Source organism: Urocitellus parryii, chromosome 3 (genome assembly GCF_045843805.1).
Source record: "Urocitellus parryii isolate mUroPar1 chromosome 3, mUroPar1.hap1, whole genome shotgun sequence".
Taxonomy (NCBI): Eukaryota; Metazoa; Chordata; class Mammalia; order Rodentia; family Sciuridae; genus Urocitellus; species Urocitellus parryii.
In genome coordinates this window covers 179058010-179075518 of record NC_135533.1, presented here as the reverse complement: position 1 = coordinate 179075518, position 17509 = coordinate 179058010, and the positions used below count along the sequence as shown (strand labels likewise).

Below are 17509 nucleotides of genomic sequence, written 5' to 3'. Positions count from 1 at the left end.
AGGGTCCCCCCACACTCAGCCCCTCATTCTCTTTGTTTCCTGAGCAAAAAAATCTCAAAAATGCCTTGACAGCTCTGTGACCCAGCCAGCTGTGGGTTTTCCCAGCAGGCTTGATCCCAGGTAGGGCCTTGAGCATTCCCAGGAACTGATAAAGATGTTTAGGTTGTGGGGCTGTGCCTGTGGCTCAGTGGTAGTGTGAGGCACTGGGTTAGATCCTCAGTACCACATAAAAACAAATAAAGGTATTGTGTCTATCTACATTTAAAAAAAAAAAAAAAAAAAAAAAAGATGTTTAGGTTGTTTCCCCAAAACATTTTAAAGAAGCTGACCCTGAGCCAAAATTCCTTAAACCCTCATAAACTCCATACCCTGCCCTCTCACTGCTGATACACTTAGAATATCCCTTTTTATGGCTATACGTCCTGAGGATAAGCTGCAGGCCTCTGTAAAGTCCCCTAGTAAAAGCTTTTGACTGATGACTCTGGCATTTTGTGCTTCTCTCTTAGGAATGCCAAACAGCCCCATCTCCAAAGACTTTGGAGCACTCTCGTGTGGGAACTCCCCTGCCAGTCCCTGAGGGTTAAACAGAAAGAGGCGGAACAGCCAAGGGAGAGAACATGGAGCTCAAAATTTCAGAAGTCTGCACTTTCCCTAATAATATCTTTGCAATAGACAATGTGCTTTCAGCTTTGGTTTTTAATTTCTTTAAAGCTACCTCCGTGTACATGCTGACTGGCTGTTTCTCACTAGAGGGAGCCCTCGAGCGCAAGGTGGAGCCGGGAAGCTTTCGTTTTGTTACACTGAAGAAGTGGGAAGCTCTGAGCCACGGAAAATACCCCACCTTAAAGGTCTTGGAGTGACTCCGCCCCTATAAATTCAGCGACTCTGAGCCGAAAAGTCCCGGGTAACAGCCACCTAGACTGCGGGTGAAGGGGTGGAGCCGGCCGAATGCATCACGTGATACCTCCAGTGGAGAGGGGGGGCTCTCCCTACGTCGCGGGTGGGAGCTGCGTCGTCGCGTCACGTGACCCCTCCAGCCAGCCAATAGGTGAGCCCAGCGGAGAATTTCGAATGTGGTGGCGGTAGTTGCGGGTGATCGGAGACCGAGTCGCAGACCTGCCGGGCCCGGAGCGCGGGCCTCGCGCGTGGCGGGACAGCTTTGTGGAGCCTTGGGATGTGCGAAGGAGGGCGACAGCTTCAGCAGTCGTGGTAGCCCAGGTACCATTTTGGACGCTCCTGAGAGAGGCGGGTCGCCCGGCCCACTTCCGGCAACCCCCACCCCCCCATCGCTTCAGCTCTTCCTAAGTCCATCGAAGAAACAGATTGCAGGTTTTCAGGTGTGGAACTAGGGCGAGCGGCTCGTTCGTTCTTCCTGAGGGTCTCCGTATCTTATTAAATTCAGTGGCCTAAAGCCCAGACTGTGTGTCATACTGACCCGGCTTCGTTTGATCTCGCGATCATCACTTTCTGATGTTTTCGTTTTGTCTTCTGTTAAATAAAGGAGGACCCGAACGTCCTGCTTGCAGAATTGTGTCGATTATATAGATTAAGTAGTGTGCAAATAAAGCACTTACGGTAGTTAGAAGCTAGGCGTAACGTAAGGACGTAGAAAAATTGGCAGCTCTTCTGTGTGTGGCGCGGAACCATTGACATCCTTTCCTTGTCCAGGCATTTTGTTTTCTGCCCTTGCTGGCGCCTCCGCAGCATCCTTTAGAAAAGACTGGTAATCAGCAACTATTCTAGGTTCTTTTGAATACAGACCCTTCCCGAATACCATGACAGTATGACAGGCTTGAGACCTGTGACTTGTGTCTACTTTCATTTGTCCTACCACAACCCCCTGTTAACCACCATCCTCGTAGACAATCATTAAAACTTACAGCGAATTTATTATTTTAGTTTGCTTAGGTATATTAACGAAAACTTTTTACATAGGCTTTTGCTTTTAACATAGCTAACTTCAGTTACTTCATCTGTAAGGTTCTGAAACACCTCCAGTTCAAACTTTAAAAACTTCTTTGTGATAACTTTTATATAATCCACTTACTGTTAGTGCTTAAGAGTTTGCTCTTTGACTTCTGGAAACCGATATATTGTATTTACATTGGTAAGAGTAAAATATTTAGTCAGGATCCATAATATCTATTCAAATCCTCAGACACTTCATAAAGGAAAATAAGGCCTGGGGGAAAAACATGCAAGAAAATATAAGATTTAATAAAATATTTGACTAACAGAGATGAAGATATCCTTTATGATAAATTTGAAAATTGTATGAGTGGATTGTTGTTGGAAACCAGACTTTTTTAAAAAAATATATCTTTATAATTTATTTTTACGTAGTGCTGAGGATTGAACCCAGCGCCTCCTGTGTGAGGCAAGCGCTCTACCACTGAGCTACAGCCCCAGACCCAGACTTTTTTTTTTAGGATAAAAATTGTCTATAAAAATGTTTAGCATGCTGAAGTGTCTGGTGTGCAGCACTGAAAGATTATTACACTCACATTTAAAATCCTCAATAGCATATTACACTGTCAGTGCATGTTTTGCTACTTTTAACTGCATGTAGAACAATTACTATGTACCATTTACTATGTTCATAACTTCCTGGAAGTTTTAGCATTCTGGAGTTTTAGTAATAAATGAGAATACTAGCATGTTTCTCTGTCCCAGTTCCTTTTCTTTATAGGTCTTTGTTATAGCCTGCTAAAATTATAAATAGTACTGCATACTTTAAAACTTTGAGGATCACCTCGACTTTCTTGTGTGTACCTATCTTAAATGATGCTCAGTTAAAACTGTGGGAAAGAGACAAGTAACTGAGTGACTTAATTTAATAAATGAATAATTAGAGAAAACAAAACCCAGCTATGTATATAATTGCCTCTAAACTAATGCTGCAAGCCTAAGTACTAAAAGTTGACCGTCAACATTGTAAGAAACAATAATAATAATGGCATCAAAATTTAATAATAAGCCAGATATGGTGGTACACGCCTATAGTCCCAGCTACTTGGGAGGCTGAGGCAGGAGGATCACTTAAGCCCACTGAGTTCAAGACCAGCCTAGACAACATAGGGAGACTGATTCCCCAAATAAAAAGGAAAAAGTAAAAAAAGAAAAGAAAACCCAACAAAATATTATTTAAGCATTTCACATAGTGCATATAATATAATAAGTCTCCAATGATTATCTGGTAAAGAATGAGTAAGTTGGGTCAGACACAGTGGTACACACCTGTAATCCCAGCGACTGGAGAGGAGGCTAAGCAGGAGAATATAAGATTGAGGCCAGCCTGGGCAAGAATGAATAAGTAATATTATGGAATCTTTGGATTGGAAATCAATATTCAATAAAGCTTTCATATAAAGTGGCTGAAGAGGAAAGAATTATGTCAAAAATATTGAGATTTTATAAAGTTTTATGTGCATATAATGAAGATGATTCTAACATCTGATTTTTTAGTTTGTGTTTTGATAGGAGAATGCTTATATGTTGCCCAGGCTGGCCTTCAACTCATAATCACCCATGCCTCAGCCTCATGAACAGCTGGAATTACAGGCATTGGCCATAGCACCTTGCATTAATGAGATTTTAAAGCTGTAAAATCTATGTTATAATCGGGTTAACCAGCTACCTACTTTGAGCTAATTCTACAGTTAAATCTCTACTTAATCCCTTACTTATGAACAACCTGTATTTTCAGTTTTAAATTTTATAATTGATACTATTGTCTCTGGGAAAAATTACATATTTTTTATTGTTTTAAATTTTTAGGCAAAAGATGGCTAAGGAAAGGTGCCAGAAAAAATCCTTTCAAGATAGTCTTGAAGACATAAAGAAGCGAATGAAAGAGAAAAGGAATAAAAACTTGACAGAGCTTGGCAAACGCAAATCCTTCATAGCTGCACCGGGCCAAGTACTCAGTAAGAGATTTTTATGTCATCCTTTTACACCACTTTTAAAGTTTAGATTTAATAACTGATATATTTATTTTATCCTCTTTTAGACTTCACTTCTACACTGCTGAAAAGTACCCAACAAAACAACAAAATGTTAGTTTTAGCTTTGGAAAATGAAAAATCCAAAGTGAGGGAAGCCCAAGATATCATCCTGCAGCTGAGAAGAGAGTGTTACTACCTTGCATGTCAGTTATATGCATTGAAAGAAAAACTTGCTTCACAACAAACAAAAGCTGCTCAGGTATTTTTATTACAAAGGCTGAATTTCTTAGGGGGGAAAACATGAATAATTTGTTTAGATCAGTTTATTATTTAAATTAATTACAGATATCTCTGTTATTAGTGAATTGTTTCTTTTCCATGCTCCAGCACAGGTATTATGTATGGCCAGTTAAGAAAGCTTCAGTCATACAGGTGATTGAAGGTTGTACCTATCTAACTTGGTTTTGAAACAGGTAGCAAGGCAACTTGCAGAAGGTATAATTTAGCCTTTACACTGTTGGTCCCCTTCCAATATTCAACTAAGTGAATAAAAGGGCAACTAAGCTAAAGGCTAAAGTGTGCTAGTTGAGTGGACTAGTCCAAAAGTTTAAATCAGTGCTAACTTGAGTTTTATCTTTCCTATGTAGTTTTGCCATCTGGTGGGGTTTTATAAGAATCGCCTTTATTTAGGGCATGGGGAGTATTTAAATGCTTTTTGGAGACTCATTTTCAACCTACTAGTTGGCTAAATAAGGAAGAGTATCCTTAACACTTAGACAAGAAAAATCCTGAATATTTTGCTGAGCAAATTTTTAATCTGATTCTGTTTGTGTCCAAGGTTGTAAAGAAGGGACTCAAATATGGTTCTGCCAGCCAAAATATAATAGACATGGACAAAGTTTGCTTTAGGATATTCTTTGTGTCTCATTGTATGATAATCCTGAGAAGAATAATGATGAGCCAGTTTCTCCTTCCCTTTGTCCAGAAGCCACTGCCAGGCAAATTACATGAGGCAGAGAATGAGAAAAGCAGTGGTGAGTGTCAAGTGTTAACAGGTCGGTTTACTTTCTTTCCAGTGGCTGTCTATTTGCTGTTTGAGTGAAGACAGCCACATTGGCACTTGGGCCAGATAAGAAAGTCAGACTACAGTGGTTGAGTTAAGACTATAGGGGTCACGATTTGAGAAAAAGAATTAAAATCACCACTCAGTTGATAGAAGAAGTTAGTGAATGATTCCTTATTTTAATACATATGACATAGACACATGTGTAAATATATACATATATATATACATGTATGTGAAATATACATATAAATGTTGAAAATTGCCTCTATAAAGATTAGATATGGGACTGAGGTTCTGGCTCAGTGGTAGAGCGTTCACCTAGCACATTTGAGGCACTGGGTTCAATCCTCAGCACCACATTAAAATAAATAAATAAATAAATAGATAAAGGTATCTGTAACTAAAAAAAAAAAAAATTAAAGGATTAGACATGATTTCTTCACTTTTGTGTAGAGATAGATTCTATTTTTTAAAAAGTTTTTCCTTCAGGATATAATCTTAAAATTTTCTTTTCTTTTCCTTTTTTAGTCAACTAATAGGGGAAAAAAAATTCCCCTAAAGGCATATGAATCTTCCTCCTCCCTTTCCAAAGTTTTTGCTGAAATCACACAGAAATAGTACAAAATGAATACTCAGTGACATCATTGCAAAAACAGTGGAGAGAGAATTCTGTCATTTTTAGGCCCTTTAACATTTATCAATGATTTTTGACCATTAAAATGTGTTGTTAGTTGCTAAGCAGATGGATTCTTAGCATTTAAAATATCCAAGCTTATTTTCCATCATATACTTATTACATGTTGTCACTCATTCTCAACATCAATCCGTACTTGTGTTTCAGTGTTTAAGTCAATTTAGCAGTTACAGAAAAACTTAAAATACTTAAAATTGCCTGTAAGTAGTTAGTCTACAAAAATTTCCAAGTCTTTTGTTCCTAAGTTTTATAATGTATCTTCTTAATATTACTGTATAGTTAAATATTCCTTTCTCCTTTATTTACATTGATTAATAATACTGTTTTCAAACATTATTTATTTGATATTAAATTGAAAATTTTTCACAAGGATTAATTTCTAATGAATAGTTTTAGCCTTTTAAGTAAAAAGTCAATATATGTTCATCACATTTTAAAAATCAATTGAATTGAATTAAATTAGAATGATATCTTAGGAATCAGACTGGGACTCTAATTAAAAGCCAAGCCTAATGCCTCAATTCCATTCTTCCCCCCTTGTTTAGGACTGTGCTCCTGGAAATTTGGTCTTTCCTCCCCATGTTCCGCCTCCACTGGATCAATCTAGCCATCATACAAAGGTGCTTTAGTATTTCTTGTCTTTAGAGGAAAAGGAAAATAAATGAAACCTCTCCTGGTCACCTATCTCTCTCCCTCCTCATGTCTCTACTTCCCTTCCCAGCAGAATTTTTCCAGAAAAAAAAAAAAAAAATACATCCACTGCCTTAAATTCCTCACCTTCCATTCACATTTCAGACCACTTTTATCTGGCCCCTATTCCTACTATTCTATTTTTGCTCTGTATCAAGATGACCAAAACTTCCACTTTAACCAGTTCAGTGGTCACTTCTGTTTCTTGACCTAGCGATCATATGCAACATAGGTGGTTCTTTACTTGAAAAGTTTGTTGTTCTTAGATTCCTTGACATTATCCTCCACTAGGTTTCTTGTTGCCTTTCTGACTGTTGCATGTCAATCTCCTTTACTGGCTGATGCTTTATGTTTAAATGCAATTGTCTAGACTTGACTCATCCTTTCCATAGCTTTATATATTGTCTATCTGCTGGTGACTTTCAAATTCATGGCTCAAGACCTAAAAACACATACACACACACATACACAGCTACTAGATATCTCCACTTCAAAGTTTAGAATCTCAAAACATGCTTTCGACAAAGCACAACTCTTTGCTTTCCCTCTCCCAGATTTATTGTATGCTTCCATCTCCCTCAATAATTCTTGCTCATCTCTGTAAAATAGCTTACTTCTTTGATCAGGCCAAAACCATAAGAGCTTCCTTCTACCTGCCCTCACCTATATCCCTATTCAATCTTTATGCATGATTTATTATCTCAGAACCTTCCAGTGGGATTCACCACCAAACTCTTTCAACCTTTGGCCCCTTTTAATCCATGCTTCACACAGTGAGTCAGACTAATGGTTTGGTTAGGTTTGGTTTGGTTTGGTTGCAGTACCAGGGATTGAACCCAGAGCCTCACACATGCTAGGCAAGCACTCTACCACTGAGCTGCATCCCTGGCTTTTTTTCTCCCTAGTAATGGGGATTGTACAATCATTACTTTACTCTCCTTGAACTATTAAGACCTCTGCATTTTGCCACACAGAGGAGACTGACATGGAACAATCAGGAATGTAAAAAATAAATAAATACATACATACATAAGGGAATATGATGCCAAGAAACCTAAGACATGATCGTTTTCAAGTAAAGGGGAGTTTCCTATCTCTGAACTACATTCCCAGCTCTTTTTTATTTCATTTGATCCTGAATCTCACTAACTTGTCCAGCCTGGCCTTAAACATGGAGTCCTCTTACCTGGGCCTCCCAAATCACTAGAATTACAAGTGTACATCAATGATCTTTTTAAAGCTTATCATTTTATTTCCCTGCTTAATATTTAAATCACTTCCTATCACACTTAGACTGAATTTCAAACTATGGCTCCCAATGCCCTATGTTATCTGGCTTTCCCATGTACACCACCTACTGTTCTCAATGACTATGTTCTAGCCACATTGAACTATTTTTCTAAAACACAGCAACATTATGACTTTTATATTTGCTCTTTCCACTGCTTTTTTCCTTCTTGTTTTCCTGTTATTTCAATAGCTAATTCCTTTCCTGTCTTCACATGTTGGTCAAATTCACTTTGTCTTAATTTAATTTTCATTACTGCCTGTCACTTCATTCTGGAATTTCCTTCATAGCACTTAGCACTATCTAAAATGATCTATGTATCTTTCTTTTTTTTTTTCTTTCTTTTTCTCTTCCTACTATAGAATGTAAGCTTTAATAGGGTAGAATTTGATCATTTAGTTGGCATAGTCTCAATTCCTAAAAGTACATGACACCATAGTAAACTGTCAATAAGTGTATACTGTTGAATAAATGAACACTTTTTATAAATATGTCAATTTTAACAGTGTTTTCCTTTGCTTTATGCATTAACAGAACCAGGAAATACGTTCCTCTGAAATGGACTCCAATAGGGATGACAACACCAGCGATTTATTTGTGAAGGATTCACCGTTAGTATCATTACCAGGGTAATGATATTATTATTATTATGAGTATCAATACCAGTGTAGATTTAATTTTGTGATTTATTTACAAAAACAAAAATTGGTTTGATATTGACTCATATTTGGAGTCTAATGCTCTCTCATACTAAGAATATATTTAAGAAAATTTAATGTGAAGATTCTATTATATATAGCCAAATTAGAGCTTTCTTTGTCTTATATGTAGTTATTTCTAGAAATAAAGAAGCTTCACAAGAACTTTTAAAATATTTCCTTCAGTCATATTTTTCCCTGCATCAGGTTTTTATTCTGAGAATATTTGTAATTAAAATGAGAATATTTTACCAGTCCTAAAAATAGTCTGGTTTAGGAAAAATATATATAATAAAATATCATAGTTAACATCATTGTCACACCATCTCACTGATCCGATTTCTTTTTTTCCATCAGATCCTATATACCCTCTTCTCCTTCTCTTAGATCAAGGATACTTTATGCATGCTTATGAATTATTGAAATTTAATCATATAGTAAAATGGACAGATCTTTTTTTTTTTTTTAAGAGAGAGGAGAGAGAGAGAGAGAATTTTTTTTTTTTTAATATTTATTTTTTAGTTCTCGGCGGACACAACATCTTTGTTGGTATGTGGTGCTGAGGATCGAACCCGGGCCGCACGCATGCCAGGCGAGCGCGCTACCGCCTGAGCCACATCCCCAGCCCGACAGATCTTAATTACATAGTTCAATGAGTTTGACTATTGTATCCACTGTAAAATCAAAACCTGAATCCAGCATGCTGACACATGTCTATAATCCCAGCCACTTGGAAGGCAGAAACAGGAGGATTGCAAGTTCAAGGCCAGCCTCTTCAATTTAGCAATTTACCCTCTCTCAAAAAATAAAAAGGACTAGAATGTAGCTCAGTGGCAGAGTGCCCTGGGTTCAATCCCCAGTATAGGGGGGAAAGAAAACCTACTTAAGATACAGAGTGTTTCCCTCATTTTAGCACAAGGTTTCTTAATCTTGATACTGTTGACATTTTAAGCCAAATACTTTTTTTTTTTTTTTTTAAGAAAGAGAGAGAGAGAGAATTATTTAATATTTATTTTTCAGTTTTTGGCGGACACAACATGGTTGTTTGTATGTGGTGCTGAGGATCGAACCCGGGCCGCACGCATGCCAGGCAAGCGCGCTACCACTTGAGCCACATCCCCAGCCCTAAGCCAAATACTTCTGTGTTGTTGAAGGCTATGGACTACAGAATGTAGCATTTTGGGCCTCTATCCACACAATGTCCTCAGCAACCCCATCCCCCCATTGTAAAAAGTAAAAAATAATTTCAGATATTGCTAAATATCCCCAGGGAAACATAACTTTTCCCAAGGTGAGAATTACTACCACTGACAGCTCCCTTATATCACTTTCAAGTCTGTCCCATTATGATCCATTGATGATTAATCATTGATAGTTTTGTTTTGGTGTTTTGGGAGTTTTTTTGTTTTTGTTTTTTTGTTGTTGTTTTGGGGTGTGTGTGTGTGTGTGTGTGTGTGTTGCTGGGGATCTAACCCAGGGCCTTAAGCAAAGTAAGCCAGGGCTCTACCACTGAACTCCATCCCCAGCCATCAGTATTAGTTTTTAAGCTGTTTTAACTTTAAGATCTGACAAAACATGTTATGGACAAAAGTAAGATGAGATAAATCAAATTTTTTTATTGGTTACCAAAGCTTCTAAACTTCTATTTAATTGTTCATATATAGGGTAGAAATCTCTGTACAAAGAATCAAGAATAAAAATTGTAATTATAATGAAAAAAGATTTTGAGCATAAAGAAAATTGTTTCGTGAACCAAAGAACGAGAGTTTTAACTAAAGTGAAATGTTAAACAACTCAGAAGAGTTCAATGGTTGACACCATAAAAACATACATTATCTCACATCTCATAGCTCTGCTAATGATAAAGCAGTCTTCTAAGAGTTTAGTGACCAAATTGCATTTTTAAAAACATGTCAACTTGAATTGCCTTTTTCTTCAGTTAAATGAAATTGAGTTATAGCATGTTTTCAGGCAGAGCAATCTAACTTGATGTTAGTTTTTCCACTGGGAGTCGAATGTCAATCCTAACAAATCAGTCTTCATGTAATCAGCATAAACTTTTTTGATTTCCTTTGATACAGAACCAGATGTATTGATTTGTAATGGAATTATGAAGTGGTACTAAAAGAAAAAACTCTTATAATTTAGAAAAGTATTAAAATTTATTTCTATTATACAATTGCTAAATAAATTTACATTTTTCATTGGTATTTTCTAAGGCGAGTTCCTCTTGAAGAAACTGACCTTCCAAGACACAGAGAATCATTGCAAATAGAAGGTAATTTAAGTAAAAATCTAAAAATATTAAGGGCAAGATCATTGAGAATAAGTAACATAATTTTTTGTTTTTACTTTTTAAATCTGTTTATCTGCAATTCTGCTCAAAACAAATCTGTTTATTTTACATAGAATAATATAGGTTTATGTACATCCATCTACTGTGCCAAATCTGTAATCAGAATTCTTAGTTACAACTATAACTGCATTTTACCAAGCCCTACTTACTATGTGTTTAGGTCTGTATTAGGCATTTTTATATACATTGTCATAACTCTAAGAGCAGCCTGGGACTATAGACACAGTCAATCCCATTTTATATAGACTCAAGTAAAGCATCTCACAAGCACTAATCCTGATGATAAGAGGTAGGGTTTAAACTCAAGGCTGAGCTCCAAAGCCATGCCCTTCTTGCTACTTTTAAGTTGATGTGTCCCAGTTCTCAAATATCAGTCTTATCTACTTGTACTAACCTTTGAAGAAGGGATAGTGTTGCAATAAGCAAAACTATATAAATATCCTATGTTACCTATAAATATAGAGTAAGAGTCTTTCACAGATCAAATATAAGCTATTGATCATTGATAAGCAAATAGATGGTGAAATTGTTTTCCAAATTTTTATGTACTTATAGTAAATAAGAAAACTATAGGATGCCTCTTCTGAAACTTTAAATTCTAAAATTTTTGACAAATTCTGAAAAATAATTGTTATTTTTCTCATTAATTTTTTAAATTCTCAGAACAAATATCTACTACTACTCAAGACACACTGGGATGTGACCTTGATTCAGATGAAGCTAAGTCTACTGATGATGTATTACCTAGAACAATATCTTTCCATCGCCGTTTAAAGAAAGATTTTAATGATATAAGTCTGTTCAATACTTGGAATGACTTTGAAACCAGTCATTTAGCAAGGCAGCCTTATGAATTGGAAAGAACTGAATATGTAGACCCAGGAGTAAACATACACGTACCTGAAAATGTAGAACAAAATGTTTTTCAGTGGAACAAGGACCAAATTAATTTATCACCAAAGCTCATTCACCCAAGAAAATTTACTAAAACAAAGGAAATTATTTTAGAATCTAAATCTGAACAAACTAAAAGTAAATGTAAAGATGCAAAAGGAAGAAAAAGAGAAGAGAAAAGAAAAGCTAACAGAAGTAAAAAATCAAAATCTACATCAAAGCATAAAAGAAACAAAAGTGAAAATAAAACAAATGTTTCCAACAGTAAATTGGATAAATCTGTCAGTTCCAGTGATGCTTACAATTTTAATTTAGAAGAGCGTATTCATCTCACTCCTTTCCGACAAAAAACAAGTGCTGATTCTAATAGAGAGGAAAACGACCATAAGTCTGAAGGGAGCATCTGTGAATCAAGCAGTTCTGAAGATGATTTTGATGACCTCTATCTGCCCTCTCACAAGTACACTCAAAATCTTGCCACCAGCTCAGGTGGAAGACCAGTCACTAGGCCTCGATCTAAAAGAACACTGCAGTATGCAGATGAAAGAGAGAGAGAGGATTCTAAGCCAACACAAACTCCTCCAAGTAAGTGATCTACTTGTTTGCTTGCATTTTTAATGTTTATGATACATGATCACTCCTGATGCTTATGTACTTATACTTACCATCTGTGTCTCTGGGGGAGGTTAGAGACTTACCATCTGTCTCTCTGAGGGAAGTTACAGTTGGATTAAATTGGGGGAGAAAGGGAGTGGAAATCACAGTTATTGCTCTCACTACTTCAAGTAAACTTTAAATCTTTAACAATAATTATTACTTGTCATGGAGACAGCATTTTTATTTTCAGTGAATGAGGCCACCCAAAGAGATGAGGTGATTTTTTGTGAGATTAGAGTAAATGAAAAGATCTTTTATAAACTCATGTGAAACATCCTCTTGGAAATGAAATCAAACTTGAATCTAGTGATTTGTCATCTTAATGACTTGGCTTTATATTTAATCTGACAGGAACCATGATTTAAAATAAATTTCTAGTTAATGAGACCAAGAAATGTTTTCCTCAATTGACAGGCATTGTATTCTTTTGTAAGACAACTGAAAAACTGGCTCAGAAAATCTTGCTTTTATTAGCTCAAAAGTAGTCATAGTTCGGATATTGGTAATACAGATTGCACCTGCCCACAGATGCTCATCGGAAATTTTATTGTGGTAGAACTAACATATACACTAGAGTTGTTATCATTCTCAAAATATTGGTACATTATTTCATTTGGTCCTCAAAACAACTGAGTCACCATGATTGTTTGTTTATAAGGAGCCAAAGCCTAAAAAAGAATTAACTTTCCTGTCAACTAGGCACTGGTAGCTTGTAAATGTCTTTTAAAGATCTGCTGTAATGATGGAATAAATCAAACAACCAGACACAATGGCACATGCCAGTAATAATCCCAGCTATTTGGAGTCTGAGGCAAGAGAATTGCAAGTTCAAGTCCAGCCTTAGCAATTTAGCAAGACCCTGTCTCAAAATAAAAAGGCCTGGGATGTACCTCAGAGGTAGAATGCTTTTAGGTTCACTCCTCAGTAATACACACAAACACACAAGATTGGCAAAATGGTAATAATTATTGTAGCTATCTTGGTATACCTTTGAAAATATAAATAGTGCATTTTGAAAAGAAAAAAAATGGACACAAAATAGTTTGGTCCCCAGACTACTAGCATCAGCATTACGTGTTAACTTTAAAAATGCCAAATCATGGGCTGGGGATGTGGCTCAAGTGGTAGCGTGCTCCCCTGGCATGCGTACGGCCCAGGTTCGATCCTCAGCACCACATACAAACAAAGATGTTGTGTCCACTGAGAACTAAAAAATAAATATTAAAAATTCTCTCTCTCTCTTTTTCTCTCTCTCTCTCCCATACCTCATATTAGAATTTGCATCTCCCCTATGAATTCATAAATACATTAAAGTTTGAAAAGTATTATATTTCAGAATAGAAAACTCATCAGATATTATTGCTTAATTACATTTTTCAAAATGTTTGTGGGGTGACAAAGTTTGAAATCCATAGAATCCTTCAGTATATGACTGCTTACTATAAAACCACTTCGGTTATAATTTTGTTATTCTTCAGATACAGTTTGCTTTTTTTTTTTTTTTTTTTTTGGTACTGAGAATTGAACCTGGAGTACTTTACCACTGAGCCACATCCCTTTTTGTTTTTTGAGATAGTGTCTCACTAAATTACTTAAAGCCTCACTAAATTACTGGGGTTGACCTGTAATTTTCAATTCTTGTGCCTCAGACTCCCAATTCACTGGGATTACAGGCATGTGCCATCATATCCAGCTCCAATTTGCTTTTTGAAGTTATTTTAAAAGATTGTCTTGCAGTGTCCTCACTGCGTGCTCAGTCCCAAGTAGAATAACTTGTGTGTTTTTGATAGGAAAAACACTGGTAACTTTTTATTATCTTTACTAGATGGAACATATTTTATCTTGGATTTCACAGAGGCTGTGATTTAGAATTCTCTTTATTCACTAGAATGAATTTAAGGACTTTATAAGACTACAGGAAGCTACTTAATGATGAACTTTGGTACTGCCAAAGGTAAAGGCCTTACTGATTCTAAACAGCAAGATGTGACTAAAATGAAATTTCATAATTAACTCATTACAAGTAAGATATCACAGAAGAATGTTAAATTTTAGTAAAATGCCCTATTATATCTACCATATTTAACATTTCAATATTACCTGGCTTGAAAGAAAAAGAATAGTTAAAAGTTTTAAAAATCCATATTATAAAATACCAGATTTTGTGTACAGTTAATATATATAATTAAGTACAATTTTATTCCAGTGATTTTTTTTTTTCTCTTGGAATCATTTTAAATTTAACAGTTGTTCTTATAGGTGTGCCATCTGAGACTCACCAGTCACCTTGCTGTAGCCTAAAGGATATCACCAATACTCCCATGTCTTCTGTAGTGAAAACAAAGAAATATTCTCTTTCTCCAAAAAAGAACACAGAAAGTCCAGCAGTATCTCTGCCCAAGCGTAGGTGCACAACCCACATTAACTATAAGGAGCCAACACTTGCTTCGTAAGTATTTGTGGGAACCCATTTGTGGTGGTAAATGTGGGAGGAGTGAAGTTAGGGATCTTTGTTCAAGATGAGTCTTATTTGAAATATAAAAATGTGATTTAAAAAAAACTGAAGTAGGAACATTAAAAGTGACATTTTTATAATAATTTTGTACTGAAGATTAAGGGATACTTATAATTTTGCTTAAGATTTTTCTTTACCTCTACAGGAAACTAAGAAGAGGGGACCCTTTTACAGATTTACATTTTTTGAATTCTCCTATTTACAAGCAGAAGAAGGACGTGAGATGTTCTAAAAAAAAATAATATCAGTAATAAGCAAATGCAATTTATCTCACCCTTTTCTATTGCTCCAGTAGACAATCTGTTAAAACTGTACACAAATGTATGGAATTATTCCCATAGAATATTCTCTTCACGGGACTCTAGATTATAATAATTTCTTCAAAATTGCACTTCATAATTGTTTAGATTTCTTAAGTTGCCTAAACTCCTTAATTTTACTTAAAATGAATCTGGTACCAACATCTTGAAATTACTGATTATTCAAATTATTTTAATTTTCTGGCATCTTTATTTTTCCTGTAAAGCAGGGAATACTAAAATGAACAATTTTTTAAGGCAAGGTAAGACCTTTTGAAAATCCTTAATTTTTGGAGTTAAATAAATCCTTCACATTCACATTAAGATAAACACCCTGTTGTTTGTGGGCCCCTTTTAACACTGTTGTACTTAGGTTCTTCACATAAAATACATATGGGTCATGATTAGAGAATTTGTGGTTGTTCAGGCTCATGTATTAAATGTCTGATAATGAACCTTAAGTGTGTGCTATTCAAAGTGATGCCTCCGTAGACTCACAAATTATGTCATGGATTTTCAGGACCACCCCCTCCCCCCAACCCATGTGCCCCATGATTTAATTAAGAATCTCAAATGTTAAATGTGTGAATACCAAGGGCTTTTCTCTATTTTTAATCAACCAATGAGAGTTCAGAAAGTTTGACATCTACTCTTGTATGTATCCCTTTAAACTTTGAAATCATTGATAGTAGTCCATTTTTAAAGAATAAAATTTGTGTAAGATAGCACATGTGTTTTCTTCTGTTCTTCATCAGATAGATTAGCTATCTGGTTGTCTTCTTTCTATCCTTCACTATTCTTATCCTTGGACATGTCCTTTTCTCTCCCATTCAGCATTCTCTGTAGTCAAACATGACATCTCTCTCCTCCACATTTTTTTAAATATCTTTATTTTACTTTTATGTGGTTCTGAGGATCAAACCCAGTGCCTTATGCATGTTAGGCAAGCACTCTACCACTGAGCCACAACCCAGCCCCTCTCCTCCACATTTTCATTGTGCAACCTCAGGGTCCATTATCAAAAAATTCAATTTGAGCTGGGGATGTAGTTCTGTGGTAGAGCACTTGCCTGGCATGTGTAAGGCCCTGGGTTCAATCCCACGTACTACCAAAAAAAAAAAAAAATCTAATTTTACTAGATGACCCTTTCAATCTCATCTCAAATTATTTTCTTGACTATATCTTATCTTTCAGTCACACTCAAAATGCTTATCACCCACAGTATTTCTTTCCCCTAAAATCACATATCCAAACATCCCATTGTCCTATCAGTCTATTTTTCCAGTTTTGTTAACCATTCCCTTTATACCTTTTTAAATTCATGAAACCTCACTCTACAGTTATCATCTTAAAATTCAGTTTCTCAGGCTGGATATATATCTCCGTGGTAAGAGTGGCCAAGTGCTCATGAGTGAGATCCTGGGTTTGGTCCTCAACATAATGGAAAATAAAAAGTGCTAAAAATTCAGTTTCTCGGTCTCAGTTGCCATGTATTGTAGTAGTTGTTGCAGTACTGTAGATGTTGCAGATACAGAACATCACCATCATCACAGGAATTTTCAAACAGTGCTCTTCCCAACCAACAGTGGCTAAACTATAGCCTATGGGCCAAATCCAGTATGCCCTGCTTTTGGACAGTCTGAAAGCTAAGAATAGTTTTAATACTTTGAAATAGTTGAAAAACTCACATATTTGGAACCAATTTCAATGACAAGTTACACTATCTTTAAACCCCAATAAATTATCCGTATAATATTCTCAAACTTTGCCTTTTGGCCTGCAGATCCTAAAATTTACCTTCAGGATACTTACCAAGAGTTTGCCAATTCCTGCTGTGGACTCTAGACCATCAATATTTTTTTGAGTGTGCAACATTTTTTAGTTTTTATTTATTTTTAGTTATACATGACAGTAGAGTTGACATATAATACATACATGGAATGTACATACATCAATCAAATTGTCTATTCTATTCTGCTGCCCTTCCTATCCTCCCTACTCCTCCCCTCCTCTCCCATCCTTTCTCTCTATCCAATCTAATGTGACACACTTTTTTTATTTTTCTCATTACAACATCATATATGTATTCTGTATAACAATGAGGTTCTCCTTCCATCTTCTGTGTAACTCCCTTCTTCTTTTTCCCCCCCACCTCTCTTCCCTATTTAGTAGTAGTCTTCTTCTCATGCTCTTCCTCCCTATCCCATTTTGAGTCACCCCCCTTATATCAGAGAAGACATTCAGCATTTGTTTTTTAGGGATTGGCTAACTTCACTTAGCATAATCTGCTCTAATGCCATCCATTTGCCTGCAAATGCCATGATTTTATTATTTTTTAGTACTGAGTAATATTTCATTGTGTATAAATGCCACATTTTTTAAATCCATTCATCTATTGAAGGGCATCT

General features: G+C 36.0%; 1 protein-coding gene across 3 annotated transcripts; it reads left to right on the top strand.

Moving 5' to 3' along the window:
- Window positions 1-3784: 3784 nt before the first annotated feature.
- Sgo1 (shugoshin 1) lies at window positions 3785-15044 on the top strand. 3 transcript variants are annotated; one of them, XM_026395928.2, is made up of 7 exons: window positions 3785-3926; window positions 4010-4203; window positions 8217-8293; window positions 10600-10658; window positions 11400-11448; window positions 14545-14736; window positions 14948-15044. In XM_026395928.2, the coding sequence occupies exons 1-7, from the start codon at window positions 3785-3787 to the stop codon at window positions 15042-15044; spliced, it is 810 nt and encodes a 269-aa protein (XP_026251713.1). The 3 variants fall into 3 exon arrangements, with proteins under 3 accessions (XP_026251713.1, XP_026251712.1, XP_026251714.1); XM_026395927.2 differs by having other exon boundaries at window positions 11400-12215; window positions 14547-14736; XM_026395929.2 differs by lacking the exon at window positions 11400-11448 and having other exon boundaries at window positions 14547-14736.
- Window positions 15045-17509: the final 2465 nt, after the last annotated feature.

Coding starts and splice junctions, on each gene's coding strand:
- Sgo1 (XM_026395927.2), top strand. CDS start 3,785: ATGGCTAAGGAAAGGTGCCAGAAAAAATCCTTTCAAGATAGTCTTGAA. Junction 3,927..4,009: donor TGCACCGGGCCAAGTACTCA/GTAAGAGATTTT, acceptor ATCCTCTTTTAG/ACTTCACTTCTACACTGCTG. Junction 12,216..14,546: donor GCCAACACAAACTCCTCCAA/GTAAGTGATCTA, acceptor TTGTTCTTATAG/GTGTGCCATCTGAGACTCAC.